The sequence below is a fragment of the Ochotona princeps genome, chromosome 2, assembly GCF_030435755.1.
Source record: "Ochotona princeps isolate mOchPri1 chromosome 2, mOchPri1.hap1, whole genome shotgun sequence".
In the NCBI taxonomy this organism is placed as follows: domain Eukaryota; kingdom Metazoa; phylum Chordata; class Mammalia; order Lagomorpha; family Ochotonidae; genus Ochotona; species Ochotona princeps.
The window spans coordinates 3,000,351-3,015,662 of NC_080833.1; the positions used below are offsets into that span (position 1 = coordinate 3,000,351).

At 55.9% G+C, this 15,312-nt stretch overlaps 1 protein-coding gene across 1 annotated transcript in view; it reads right to left on the minus strand.

Annotated features, from left to right (window-relative positions):
* ACOT7 (acyl-CoA thioesterase 7) overlaps nucleotides 1–15,312 on the minus strand; it is a 92,585-nt gene that overhangs the window by 27,812 nt on the left and 49,461 nt on the right. The window contains exons 5-6 of the mRNA XM_004596086.2: nucleotides 12,975–13,089; nucleotides 11,856–11,942 (exon numbers count right to left, since the gene is read on the minus strand). Coding sequence (XP_004596143.2) covers nucleotides 11,856–11,942; nucleotides 12,975–13,089 — 202 coding nt within the window. The remainder of the gene's footprint in view (nucleotides 1–11,855; nucleotides 11,943–12,974; nucleotides 13,090–15,312) is intronic.

Genomic DNA, 15,312 nt, shown 5'->3' on the forward strand with positions numbered 1-15,312 from the left:
GGCTTTGGATCAGCTCAGCTCCAGCCATTATGGCCACGTGGGGAGTGAACCAGCAGATGGAAGATATTTCTGTCTCCTACTCTCTGTAGGAGCTCCCCGAGATCTTCCATCAGGTCTGCTCCCAGTGCCAGATTTCACAGTACAGTGGGTCCTTGGCACAGGCTGACTTAGCCCACCTCCTGTCCTGGCAGGAACAGTGTCCTTTCCCAACTGGCCTGCGTCTTTTCTGGTCCACACCTAGAAACAGCTCTCGCGTGGCTCAGCAGGAGCTGAGACCTAGCCCAGCCTGTCCTACATCCACCGTGCTCTCATGAGCATCAGTGGGTGCTGGAGTCTAGCCCAGTCTGGGACAGCCCAGACCCAGTCCACACCCATGCTATAAGAGATACTGCAGTCATGCCCAGGCCAGATTGCCAACCACATTCCAGCCCCCATGTTCACCAGTGGGAAACGCAACCCAGCCACAGATACTGGCACGTGCCAGTGCCTGCTCTGACCCAGCTTGGCACAGCCCATCACCCATCTTAGCCTTTGCCATGCGTTGCTGCAGCCTGTCGAAATGCCTCTTTCCAGGATCCACTGCAAGCCTCCTCATCACATCCTGTCACAGGCACCATAGGTGCTGCCAACACTGGGAAGCAGCTTTGGCAAAGTGCAGTCACCACAGCAGCTTCCCCAGATTTATAACCTCAAAAGATGACAACAAAATTGTAGCATCTGCTGTCCTCAGAATGTCGCATGTTTCAGGAATTACGGGGAGGAAAAAAGGGAGACCCACTCCGCACTAATGCATGGGTAAACACTGGGTACCAAGGATATTTCTGAATCTAACATTTAACTGCTAATGGGCACCCCCACCTTAATATCGACAATGTGCTGACTGGCTTAAAAATAGAGGCTTAATTTTATTTTCCCGAGGCCCGGCTGGCTGGATCAGGCCTCAAACCCAAAGCAGTGGTTAGCAGCCAGAGCCCTGGAGCCACTGACTGCACTGTGGGAGGGACTGAGATGCCCCCATTTCTATATTTAACCCCCACTGATGGAGTGTGGGTGCCAGCCTCCTATATTAGGAAAAAGATAGTAACTTCATCTCATTTTAAATACGCCCCTCCTGTGTACTGACACGGGGCTATTACGAGACCCAGCTAACTAACAGCCTCCCAGTGGGCCCTGGCCAGCCCTTCCAGCCCCACAGGCAGGCGGTCCCAGGAACTGTGACCACAGGCAGAGGCGTGCTAGCTACGATCCTGTGGGCACTGCAGAGTGAAGATGGTGAGTGCCTAAAAGTTGTTTAACTGGGCTCGGCGGCGTGGCCTAGCGGCTAAAGTCCTCGCCTTGAAAGCCCCGGGATCCCATATGGGCGCTGGTTCTAATCCCGGCAGCTCCACTTCCCATCCAGCTCCCTGCTTGTGGCCTGGGAAAGCAGTGGAGGACGGCCCAATGCATTGGGACCCTGCACCCGCATGGGGTTCCTGGAAGAGGTTCCTGGTTCCCGGCATCGGATCGGCGCGCACCGGCCCGTTGCGGCTCACTTGGGGATTGAATCATCGGACAGAAGATCTTCCTCTCTGTCTCTCCTCCTCTGTGCATATCTGGCTGTAATAAAATGAATAAATCTTTAAAAAAAAAGTTGTTTAATTACGTTGATTTGCAAGGCAGAGACAGACACAGACAAGCAGAGCTCTGCACTCACTGGTTCACTCCCTGGATGCTCGCACAGTGGTCGGGAATGGCGTGGGGTGAAGCCGGGGGCCAGGAAGTCTAACCAGGACCCCCATGTGGACAGCAGGTACTCACCCATCTGAGCTATCACAGTGCCTCCCACCGTTGGCAACAGCAGGAAGGGACTCGAACCCAGATGTTCTGATGACAACATGGGCATCCCAGTGAAAGGCACCGTGCCACTCACTTGCCCCTGGCTGATGGATTTCTCATGAGAAAAACAGGTCACAGGTGGGAAGGGGACTGGTGTTCACACCTGCCTGGCCACACAACAGACCCACCTGGGGTTAAGGGCAGTGGATGCTCTGTGATGCCAACCACAGAACAGGAGGTCATGGGCACTTTCTGCTGCATGAAGGCCAGTGCCTTCCCTATTTCCAAACCAGGCATCAGGAGCAGGATGCAGACACGCTCAGAGGCCTGGGCAAGAAAGGGCGGCCACGGCGGGCGGTGCGTTGTTTCAACAGGCTAATCCTCAACCTCCAAGAACTGGCATCTTACATGGGCACTGGTTCATGTCCCGACTGCTCCACTCCTCATCCAGCTCCCTGCTTTGGCCTGAGAAAGCAGTGGAGGACGGCCCAAAGCCTTGGGACCCAGCGCCTATGTGGGAGGCCCAGAGGAAGCTCCTGGCTTCAGATAAGCTCAGCTCCACTCACTGTGGTCATTTGGGGAATCAGCTGATGGAAGCGCTGTCTGTCCTTCCCTGCCTTTCTAATAAAAATGAATAAATCTTTTTTAAAAAAGATTTATTTATTTATTTTTATTACAAACTAGGATATACAGAGAAGAGGAGAGATAGAGAGGAAGATCTTTCATCCGATGATTCACTCCCCAAGTGGGCGCAACGGCCGGTGCTGCGCCGATCCGGAGCCAGGAACCAGGAAGTTCCTCCACGTCTCCCACACGGGTGCAGGGTCCCAAAGCTTTGGACTGTCCTCGACTGCTCTCCCAGGCCACAAGCAGGGAGCTAGATGGGAAGTGGAGCTGCCAGGATTAGAACCGGTGCCCATATGAGATCCCGGTGCGTTCAAGGCGAGGACTTTAGCTGCTAGGCCACGCTGCCAGGCCCTAAATAAATCTTTAACACTAAGAAAAAGAGGGTGATTATTAACCACAGCGCCGGGGACAGGGCAGCAGGTGTAGCTGCTCCATGGGGCTTTGGCTGCAGGACCATTTTCAAAAGCCATAACTCCTTGGAGATGAGGTGCGGGAGGAGCACAGCTCTTGTGGGACAGAGCTGGGCCCAGCCTCATCTTCACTTCCCTGTGCGTGATCCGCCGGTGCCATTAGAGCAGGACACGCACCCTGATCCCCTTTCTCCCTTGTCCCCTAATGCGGGCCCCATGCTGCCTGCCACACAGCGGGGTGTGAGGTCCCGGAGATCCCAGACCCAGAGCAGCGGAGCAGCGGCTGCACCTGACTGCAGTGGATCCCATCCGCCCACAGATGCAGAGCACTTCTTTGCAACCTGTCCCCAAGGCGACCAGTGACCAGGAATGCCTTGGCTACACCCCTGCTGTTGTCTCTGCGTGGGCTATAGGGCTTCTCTCTGCTCCACCTTGGGCCTGTCCCTTGCCCTGCCCCACACCACCTCTCCCTACATGTGCCTGCTAAGCCATGCAGCCCCTAACATCAGGAACTGGAGCTGGATGTCCATGCCCAGCTGTCAGTCACGTGGGAGCTGTTGCAGGCCCATGCGCAACCCCCACGTCAGGGCCAGCGCCAGGCTTGCCATCTGGGAGAGGGCAGCACCCCCAGGCTGGTCTGCTCCTTGGGCATGCTGATTGCATGGGCCTGGGGGCGGGAAGCGGGGCTCATCTTCCTCTTCACAGGCTTTCAGTTACTGAACGTCTCCTCCATGTCAGGTCCTGCCCTGAGCAGGACAGCCATGAACAAGACAGAAGTCCCTGTAACCCCGTGTGAGGTGTGAGGAGGGATAGCCAGGAGAATACGCCATACATCAAGTGCTTCAGCCCAGCGAACGGGGCGGGACAGGGAGGATCTGGGTGCCTAGCAGAAGGCATCCAGACCAGGTGGAGGGGAGAGGGTGCAGAGCCACACAGGGCCTGGGGCCCAGTGAGGAGAGGAGGCGAGGGCAGAGGCAGGACACGGAGAGGCCTCTGGGAGGACACGGTTCCTGGGGGGCTCATGGGCAGCCTGGGCCCAGGCAAGCTGCAGTTGCCCCCACAGTGTGGCCCCACCAAGCTCTCCCAAAGGAAGACCCAGGTGGGGGCAGTGGTCATGGTGGGAGTAGGAGGCAACTATGGAAGAAGCGAGAACTGAGAGGCCATGAAGGTCAAGTCAAAGCCATGGCTGACAGATGACGCTGGGAGTCTGCAAGCAGGAAGGGCAGCAAGGACGCAGGCAGACAGAGGTGGCCAGGAGGCGGGGAGTGGGGGGCAGTGGGGCCCCAGGCGGCTCAGAGCATGGCCAGAGGTCCCGAGGAGAGAGGCCGAGGCAGGAGCCGGCCACCTCAGGGGGCGGGCTGGGGTGCGAGGCAGCCGAGGCCGTGGGAACAGCAGAGTACTGAAGGGCTGCAGTGGACGTGGGAAGGCTGAGGTGGTATCTGGGGAAAGGATGTGGAAGGCAGGGGTAGGGACAACACGACCCCTGCCACTGGCTTTGGTGACAGCCCATCACAGGACCGAGGCAGGAGGGATACATTTGGGGTGGGTTTAGGACAGCAGGGGAGGGGGCAGGGCCAGCGGCTCTGAGGGCTCCACGCTGGAATTGACACTCGCTCTGCCAGGGGAAGAAAGACTGCCCCCTGCTGGTGCCCTACGCCAGCCGCAGTCCCAGCAGCCTCTTTCTGGTCCGTGGCAGGGGACTCCATGCAGTAGAGGTCTGGCCTCCGTCCTGTGACCACAGCCGGCAGGCCACTTACCACCCTCACCCAGGGTGCCTGGGCCATCATCTGGGTCGAAGGTGCAGACCAGGCCTCTGGCCTCGGCCTTGCAGACACCCTGAGGTGTCTCTGCACTGGCATCAGACAGCGGAGGGAGGGGAGACTGCTGCAGGGGGCCGAGAGGGGGCTGGGCCGGGAGGATGGAGCAGAGGGCATGGCCAGCCCACTCCCACCCCAGTCCCGCCTTCTGTTATTGGGTTTCTGTTATCGTCTTCCCAGCTCCAGGGCGCAAGCCTTTTCCCTTTTTAAGTAACACAAGCTCAAGGTTACCCACATTTCTGAGAACATCTTTGGTCGCTCCCCCATTCCAACAGGAAATGCTTTCCTTTCCAAGATTCCCAGACCTCCCCTCCTCATGGACCAGCGAGTCCTGCAGGAATGTCTCCCAGTTCTAGGGGCCAAGTTCATGACCACACTCGTGTTTTATAAATGCTGGATGCAGCAAAGAGCCTGAGTTCTCCAGCAAGTAGAACATCCTCTCCTCGGCCTGCAATAAAGCTGATAAAAAAAATAAAAGCTATAAAAATAACCAGCCTTTACCAGTCCTTCAGCTCATGCCCAATTCCCTCACGCAGCGTGGGCAGCGAGGGTCAGGGCTGTTCAGGCCACAGGCTCAGGGGTGCCGCCCACACAGCAGCCTCCAAGCTTAGCAACACGGCGGGTGCGGAGGCAAGCAGAGACCAGGTCAGGGGCCACAGGAGCTGTGTGTACAGGAGGTGTGTGTGGCCAGTGCGAGCGGAGCTGGCGGACGGGAGTGAGTCCAAGTGCTGCTGCGAGTCATGGCTGAGAGGAACGGGCTGTGAGGACAGAGTGGCCAGTCTTACTGACACGCATGTATTCTACCGTGGTTTCTGAGGCCCCCTGGGATGCAACAAACACAGCTCCCTAGCCCCACCCCAAATCCTGTCCTCCAGGTGCAGGGCCTGGGGATCTGCATTTTAAAGATTTTTATTTTTATCGGAAAGTCAGATATACACAGAGGAGGAGAGACAGAGAGGAAGATCTTCCATCCACTGGTTCACTCCCCAAGTGGCCGCAATAGCCAGTGCTGTGCCGGTCCGAGGCCAAGAGTCTGAAGCTTCTTCTGGGTCTCCCATGTGGGTACAGCGTCCCAGGGGCCATCTTCCACTGCTTTCCCAGGCCACAGGCAGGGAGCTGGATGGGAAGCTGGACAGCCGGGATTATAACTGGCATCGATATGGGATCCTGGTGCATGTAGGGTGAGGACTTTAGCCACTAGGCTACTGTGCCAGGCCCAAGAATCTGCATTTGTAACAGCATGGCAACGAGGTGTCCCCTTGGACCAGGTGAGCTGAGCAAACCTCTGCCCAAGGAGGCCTGCCTGGGACCACACACCCGTCAGCCAGGCTTGCCTCCGAGACAGCTGTGATAGATAACATTGAGGGTCTTTTCTAGAACATAGATCCTGTCCCCTCCCAGGCTCTCACATGCTAAATGCCTGGAGTGGGAGCCAGAGAAGTAACTACAATGCCTGGGCTGGAAATGACATGTGACAGAAGTCTCCCAGGGTGAGCCGGGCCAGGTCACAGGTGCAGGGCTGGCCGTGGGGACAGCTGTCTCCACGTCGATCCTGGCCGAAGGCACCTCAACTCTCGTCCCTTTGCTTCTAATCAACTCTGATTGTGTAACTGAGGGTCACAATCAGCTACTGCCCCGCACACGAGAGGCTCCCAGAGGAAACACACAGGAAGCCACAGAGAGCAAACGGCCAGGGGACACCCAACAGCCCCAGGAGGGCACTGACCAGGAGGAGGCTTGGGGGCACAGCCCTGGGGCTTCTGTCAAGGCCAAGTACACGCAGTCCACAGCACAGTCTGATGCTGCTGCTTCCAGACGGCCAGTCCGTACGACACCAACAGGGCAGACAGCCACATGTGCAGGGCAGGAGCGCCCCGCTCTGGGGAGGAGGATGTGGGGACGCTCCCCAGGGACGGCTAACCGCGAGCAGTAGTCCACTGGGAACCGTTGCAAGCGGCTGCACTTCCCAGAGCTGCTGGAAGGTGTGGGGAGACTCCCAGGATGCTGGAAGTGGACAGAGGTCAGGTTGCGGCATGCCACTGCAGCCTTCTCGTGGCAAGGCCACCAGTCCCCAGCGGGCTTGGCAGAGGACGTGTTCAAACCCGCGTGTGATGCTGCCACATCAAGGGCAGCCCAAGACCCGAGTCACAGGCCCAAGCACAGCCCGAGAGCTGGGGGAGCGCAGAGCAGGGCTGTGCCAAGCATAGTTGCTCCCCTTTGAAAGGACAATGATAGAAGTGCCAGGTCTCCCTCAGCTGCAGACAGCAGGCAGCAGGGTCTGCCCCAGCACAGCTGCCGGCTAAGTCCCTTTCCACAGCTGTACTCCGGGCCCACAGGCACCTGCTGCTCAGCCTTCAGGCTGCACAACCACCCAGGGCAGAGGAGGTGGACATCAGAGCTTCCAGGAGAAGGGGCGAGGGGGACTTGGAGCGGCTCACTCAGGGCTGGGAGGGCAGAAGCCGAAGCCGCCCTCTCCACGGAGGTGACGACTTCAGATCTGTCCAGACTCCCAGGAAAGGAGAAACACGTTAGTGTCTGCTGGGGCCCCAGGAGCACCCCGTGCCCAAACAGGAAGGCCCTCCCCCACAGTGTGGTCATCACCAGGAGCTGTGGCCAAGTCCCTGAGCCCAAGGCCAGTCAGCCTGTCACAGTCCCAGGAAATGGGATGTGGGATGTACGACGGCACAGAATCACAGACTAAAGGTAAAATTAGCATCCGTCTCGGCTTGCCGTGGCATTGCAGCTTGCGCCCACCGAATCCCAGCACCCTGAGCACTGACGCACAGGATGGCAGATGCCGCCACTGTCGGCAGCACGACAGAAAAGCTCCCGGGGCTGTGCGGCCTGGCGGACGGCTGACTCCCTCACTCCAGAGAGAAAATCATGCAGGCATGTTTTTATAAATCACAGCCACAAACACTGATGACAGCAGGCATTAACCACGCTACAGCATTGTGAGCACTTGGTAAACACGCAGCAGGGGTCACACCTGCACCAAGGCCGCAGGCCGACTCTGGACTCTGTGGACATGGCGACACAGCGAGTCGCAGAGTTCCAGGGCACCCCCGGCAGCTCGCTCTCCCCTTGCAGCCCCCCACTGCCCTCAGTGCAATCTCACAGTGTACAGACAGAACAAGCACAAAGTGCGACAGACCTTCTGAAAGGCAGACTGGAGCCCCATGGGGCTGACAGCACCTGTGGCAGAGCCAGGCCCAGGAGAACACAGGGCCAGCGAGGAACAGCCCGGCCGCCGGCAGGTGCACTGCAGCTGGCACAACAGCTGGCATTTGGACAGGGCTCCAAGAGCTGCCCCTGCAGCCAGGCCCAAGTTGATCAGAGTTAGGGCAGCATGGCTAGCACTTAGTGGCAACAGGAAACAACCACGGAATTGACAAAGAAACACACCTAAGGACATTAGTTAGCAAAAACAAACTTTAAAAATCTCTCACATTAACCTGAATAAACCACCTTTTATGCCTTAAAAAAATAAATAAAAAAAAACTCCCACAGGGCCCAGCACAATGGCTCAGTAGCTAACTCCTGGCCTGTACATACCAGGATCCCATGTGGATGCCAGTTCACATCCCGGCTGCTCCACTTCCCATCCAGCTCTCTGCTTGTGGCCTAGGAAAGCTGTACAGGATGGCCCGAACCTGGGACCCTGCAATGACCAGGCAGACTCAGAGGAGGTTTCTGGCTCCTGGCTTTAGATCGGCTGAGTTCTGGCCGATGCGGACACTTGGAGAGTAAACCAACAGATGGAAGATCTTATTGTCTCTGGTTCTCCCTGTAAATCTGACTTTTCAATAAATAAATCTTTTAATTTTTTTTAAAGATTTATTTATTTTTTTTATATTACAAAGTCAGATATACACAGAGGAGGAGAGACAGAGAGGAAGATCTTCGTCTGATGATTCACTCCCCAAGTGACTGAAATGGCTGGTTCTGCGCCGATCCGAAGCCAGGAACCTGGAACTTCTTCCAGGCCTCCCACGCAGGTGCAGAGTCCCAAGGCATTGGGCCGTCCTCGACTGCTTTCCCAGGCCACAAGCAGGGAGCTGGATGGGAAGTGGAGTTGCCAGGATTAGAACCAGCACCCTTATGGGATCCCGGCGCGTTCAAGGCGAGGACTTTAGCCACTAGGCCATGCCGCTGGGCCCCCAATCTTTTATTTTTTTTTAAGATTTATTTTACTTTTATTGGAAAGGCAAATATACAGAGAGGAGGAGATAGAAAGGAAGATCTTCAGTCCAAAGATTCACTCCCCAAGTGACCACAATGGCTAGTGCTATGCCAATCCAAAGCCAGGAGCCAGGAACTTCCTCCAGGTCTCCCACGCGAGTGCAGAGTCCCAAGGCTTTGGGTCGTCCTCGACTGCTTTCCCAGGCCACAAGCAGAGAGCTGGATGGGAAGTGGAGCTGCCAGGATTAGAACCAGAGCCCATATGGGATCCTAGCATGTTCAAAGTGAGGACTTTAGCCACTAGGCCATGGCCTCTGGGCCCTCAATAAATAAATCTTTTAAAAAAACAACTCTATCGCAGATGACATAGCAGCTTGTTATCTGCACATGGCGCCGGTTCGAGTCCCAGCTGCTCCACTTATGATCCAGCTGCCCGTTAACGTGTCTGGAAAGCAGTGGGAAAATCCCGCGCGTGGACCCCTGCCACCAATTGGGATACATGGAGGAGTTCCAGGTTCTTCCCACAGGCACTGTCCAGTCCTGGCTGCTGTGGCCACCTGGGGAGTGAAGCAATGGATGACAGCTCTCTCTGTAACGGTGCCTTTCAAAGAAGCAAACATACCACACACACGCATCTACACACCCTCTCAAACGAGGGCTGCTGATCGTGCCAAGACCAGGGTCTATGACTCCTCACTGTAAACGCTGCCATGCCTCTTCTACCCTCTAGGGGGTGCCGGAGCCAAGAGAGGCAGAGGATTGTCCTGGTCACTGAGGTTCCTACATGGGCACCAGTTCTATCCGGCTGCTCCCTGCTATCAGCCTGCGGAAGCAGAGGATGGCTCATGTCCTTGGGTCCTGAACGCACAGGGGAGGCCTAGAGGAGGTAACTGGCTCTTGGCTTCAGAAGGGCCAGCTTCAGCTGGGCCCTTTGGGGAATGGACTAACAAATGGAAGATGTATGTCTGTCTCTCGCTCCTTGTTCCTCTGTAACTGTCTTTCAGATACAAATAAATCTTTTATTTTTTATTTTATTTTTGACAATTTTTACATAATTTGGGTAAAAAAGGGCTATAGGAAAGTGGGTAAGACTATTATTTCCATATTGTTTCCTTCATGTATCTGAGGTAAAGGGGGATATTGAGGGAGAAGCCCCACCCAGTTTCCCCCCCTCCCCAGGTCCCGGATATTGGGCATGCTCCGAGGTTCTTGCTCAAGTGGTCTTGATAGTTCACCAGTTATGAGTCACTGCCAGTCTCGCCACTCCAAGCACAATGCGGTCGTTGAAGAATCTACTGATTGACATAGTCCATCATAGAGTCTCCATTTGCCCAGTATTTCGCTGCCAACATATAGCTGAGGTGGCTGATTGACTTGTTCTGTCTTCTGTCTTTTCTTGGTTAGGGTTCTCCTGCTCTCTATATATCTAACTTTCCAATAAAAGTAAATATATATTTTAAAGATTTATTTATTTTTATTGGAAAAGCAGATATACAGAAAGGAGGAGAGACAGAGAGGAAGATCTTCCATCCAATGATTCACTCCCCAAGTGACCGAAATGGTTGGAGCTGAGCCAATCCGGAGCCTGGAGCCAGGAAGTTCCTCCATGTCTCCCACACGGGTGCAGGGTCCCAAGGCTTTGGGCCGTCCTCCACTGCTTTCCCAGGCCACAAGCAGGGAGCTGGATGGGAAGTGGAGCTGCCAGCATTAGAACTGGTGCTCATATGGGATCCCAGCGTGTGCAAGGCGAGGACCTTAACCACTACACTATCGCGCCAGGCCCAAAATAAATAAATCTTTTTTTTTTTTAATTTTTATTACAAAGTCAGATATACAGAGAGGAGAGACAGAGAGGAAGATCTTCTGTCCGATGATTCACTCCCCAAGTAACTGAAATGGCTGGTGCTGTGCCGATCCTAAGCCGGGAACCAGGAACCTCTTCCGGGTCTCCCACACGGGTGCAGGGTCCCAATGCATTGGGCCGTCCTCAACTGCTTTCCCAGGCCACAAGCAGGGAGCTGGATGGGAAGTGGAGCTGCCAGGATTAGAATCAGAGCCCATATGGGATCCCGGCGCGTTCAAGGCAAGGACTTCAGCCACGAGGCCACGCCGCTGGGCCCCCAAAATAAATAAATCTTACAAAAAAAAAAAAAAAATCAAACCAAGGCCTGCCGAACGGTGTTATCTGTGCTGGGTTTTGAAGGATCAACAGGTGATTCCTGACCAGGACACGTGAGTTCCAGGCAGCAAGAACTGAGCACACATGAATGGCATGATGCAAAAGTACCCGCTGTGCCCACACCTGCCTTCACAAGTGTTGGCGCCGCCTGTGCCTGCAGCCCCGTTCTCCCTCAGCCTCCATCACTTCAAACACACCTGCTCACTGAGGTTTACTTTGCTTTCATCCAAAATGACGACACCCACAAAACGAGGGGCTTCACGCACTCACTTCTATTTGGTCTAAGTCAGCAAACAGTGTCACGCCCCAGTGCAGGCGAGAGGGCCCCTCCAGACCCACAGCCCATCTCTGTTCCAGCCACACTGGCCAAGCTCTGGAACGATCTAGCAGGGCACCTTGAGGCCAGTGCTGCTTGAGGAGGGGTCTGTAATTATGAGGAAATGAATGGAAACACCAGGGACAAAGCCAGGGCCATCGGGCACTCTGTGACGGGGGCACAGTGCTGCTCTGTGGGGACATGAGCCCCGTCGTGAGCCCCAGGCAGCCACCAGGCACTCATAGGCAGCATCAGACAGCATCAGGCGTTGCAGCTGCGTGGGACCCCGCATGGGGCTCCTCGAGGGACAGTCACCGGCTGACTTTCCTTTCCAATTTCACAGGCACCGGCAGGGTTTCAGTAATTTCTTATGCAACCTCTTCAAAGTTTAAATTTGTACTTCACTAAACACAACAGTATAAACTGGGTCAGACAGCGGCACGGCTTCCTGGGGACTCGCAAGGAGCCAGCAGCCAGAAAGGAGCGGCCAGCGCCACGACCACTCTCACCTCCGTGCACGAAGCCATGCAGCGTGCAGTCCGACGGCCCCACCAGGTGGATCAGGCTGGACTGGCTGTAGCTCACCGTGTTGGGCTCTGCAATCACAAAGGACACGCCAGTCTGTGGGGAGTGAGTCGGTAAAACCAAAACCGCAGGCACCCGTGGGGTCACTGCCATGCTCTCCCGACAGGGTTGGGGCAGGTCAGAGCCTCCCTAGCCTTCAGGTCGTGGTCACTGATGCCACCCTCTGGGGTTTGCGGTGCCCTGCAAGGCATCACTGGAACCTCCAGATGCAGTCACAGGGCTGTGTGGGTCCTTCTACTGAGAGGTCCTCAGCCTCCTGACTTCTGCTCTACAAGAAGCACCACCGCTATGTCCATAACTGACTTGGCCACACCAACCCGCCATGGTCCCCGAAGGCACAGTCCCCCAAGGTGCAGGGCCCTGTACTCCCTCCAGACTGGCCATCTCTGTGGCCACATAGTTTTCCAAAGGCAGCAGGAATGGAATTCATGCCTGAAAACAATGTTGATGCAGTTACTGTCAGACAGAATTGACCAGAAGTACGTTAGATGCTCACAAGTTCAGGAGGAGATCAAGTTCACTCGGACTGCAAGGTGTCTGCCTGTCCAATTTCCAAAGCCATACAGCTCAGCAGGAGGTGGACTGAGCCCCAGCACCCGCTTCCGGGGAGACCAGGAAGGTAAGGGACAGACGGCAGAGCTGGGGGCCCCAGAGTTGCCCCTAGCCGGATCCTCGCTCTCTGCCCAGGCCCCGTGGTCCTCCCTTTCCTGGGTGAGCCTGCCTACTTCTCAGCTCCGTTTACCACCATCACTAATGGCTCTGCTCAGTCCAGGGGCTGTGGACGGCAAGGCCTGCACTGGGCCTGGTGGAGACGCACAGACACACAGGCCTACTGGGACTTCAAGGTTAGGGGCAGGTGGCCCTCGAGTGTCTGGGATCCAAAGTCTGAGAAGGCAGAGAGCAGGCCACCAGGCCACGGCCGGGGAGAGTGGGGCGACGGAGTGCTTGTGGCAGGTCCAGGTGAGCCCCAGGCCCCGGCTTAGAGAGGAGAAGCCTGCCCATCAAGTGCAAGTCAGGAACATCTGTGTCCCCAGCAACCTTACCTGGGTTGAGGACGGGCTGGACGATGTCCCCGTTCCTCCACTTGGTCTCCATGCGCTCCAGTTTCTGTGCCTCATAGCGCTTTCGGCCCTCCTCCTCCTGTTCCTGCCGGGAATACTGCAGAAGCCATCCAGGATCAGATCAGCAGCATCCGGCAGGGCCAGAGCCTGGCTCCCCGCATCCAGCCCTGCCACGGCCTGGCCCCCCCCACACCCAGCCTGGCCATGGCCTGGCTCCCCCCACACCCAGCTTGGCAACGGCCTGGCTCCCCCGCATCCAGCCCGGCCACAGCCTGGCTCCCATGCACACAGCCCGGCATGGCCTCCCAACCCTGGGCAGCAGGCTCATGGGTGCCCAATATTTTGCACCTATGCCAGTGACTGCCTAAATTTTAACACCTGTTTCATAAGCAACAAGAACATGAGGGAGGTAGAAATCCCACAGGATCCTATTCCACTGAGACACCCGGGAACCAAGCCTCCAAGGACTGCCTGTGGGCAGTCTTCAGAAAGCTTATGAAAAACGCAAACCCTGAAAATGATAAGTGGCTTTCAAACTTCCTCACACTAAAACAAACTCATCTTTGAACTTCATTTTTCCACCATCTTTTTGAAGAGGACCACATATACAGGTCTATCACACTTCTGTGGCACTGAGAAGTGTCTCATTGTCTCACTGGATCATCGTGATGTCATTTACGTAACCACACGAGGGCATTTCAATCGTCCCCAACTTACCCCCGAGAAGCCAATCTCATACTGACAAGCCTCAGCCACTTCTTCCTAAGATTTGTTTTGAGTCACAAACTGTAGAATCCAGGGCCACAAGGAAACACAGTCCTCCCGTCCCGAGCCCGGGCCGCCTGCTCCACCAGTCCTCGCTGCATCTCGGCCCACGCTGAAGCAGCCCGAGGTTCTAGTGGCCGCTCAGGTTCTGAGCCAGGAGTTCCAGCGGATGTGATACGAGCATCTTGGGGCACAGTGGGGTTGCCGGGCTTCTCTGCTTCACTTGATACTCACTAGGCTATGCCCAGGACTTGCTAAACTCCCCCATGCAGGACAGCTCCTCTCACTGAGGCCCACGGGTGCTCTGCGCTGGCCCCAGGCTGGGTCTCGTGTCTTGTCTGCCCCTGCCCCCAGACCCAGCCCCTTCACCTGGGCCCCTCCCTCCTTGCTGCCCATTTGCCTCTGTCTCTCCATTCGCTCAGCTGACATTCCCAGCTGAACCTGCGGGGAAGCCATGAACTCAGAGAACCCGTGCGTTCCACTCTGCTGAGCAAACCTGCTTCTGGTGGTAGAGCTGGGCCTCGACTTCCCTGCTCGTGGCTCAGCTGCACAGGGCTGACCACCTCGCGGCCTCAGCCAGCCCTTGCTGCCAGACAGCCCGTCTTCCGAAGCAGCTCAGAAGGGAAGGGAGCAGCAGTGAGGGGGGGAGGTGGGGGTGTGCGTTCAGCAGAGACCCACCACGGGAGCTGCGTAAGTGGCGGTGAGCAATTTAACCTTCCCTCCACAAACAGGCTCTTTCCTGGTGCCCCACCGAGGGTGTGTGCCTCTATGTGAGCATGTGCAAATAGAGGTTAGAGGCCTTCCAAAACTCTTTAAAAAAATTTGCTTATTTTTATTGGAAAGGCAGATCAGATTTACAGAGAGGAGAGACAGAGAGAAAGATCTTCCATCCACTGGTTCACCCCCAAGTGGCTGGAGCTGAGCCTGGAGCTTCCTCCAGGTCTCCCATGTGGGTGCAGGGGCCCAAGCTTTGGGCTGTCCTGGACTGCTTTCCCAGGCCAGAGAGTTGGATGAGAAGTGGAACAGCTGGGATACGAACCAGAGCCCATATGGGATCCCAGCACTTGGAAACTTAGGATTTAGCCATTGAGCTACGGTGCCAAGTACATCCTTATTTCTGAATGGTTTATTTTTATTTATTTTGAAAAGCATAGTTACTGGGGCCAGTGCCATGGTAAAGAATGCTAAGTCTTGGGCCTAGCACAGTAGCCTAGAGGCTAAGTTCTTGCCTTGCATGCGTCAGGATCCTATGTAAGTGCCAGTTCATATCCCAGCTGCTCCACTTCCCACCCGGCTCCCTGCTTGTGGCCTGGGAAAGCAGTCGAGGACGGCCCAAAGCCTTGGGACTCTGTACCCAGAAGAAGCTCTGGGCTCCTGGCTTCGGATCGGCTCAGCTCGGGCCATTGTGATCACTTAGCGAATGAATCAGCTGATGGAAGAGCTTCCTCTTTGTCTCTCCTCTGCATATCTGCCTTTCCAATATAATAAATAAATTTAAAAAACAAAACCAAGAATCCTAAGTCTGCTTGCAGCACTGGCATCTGATACGGGTGCT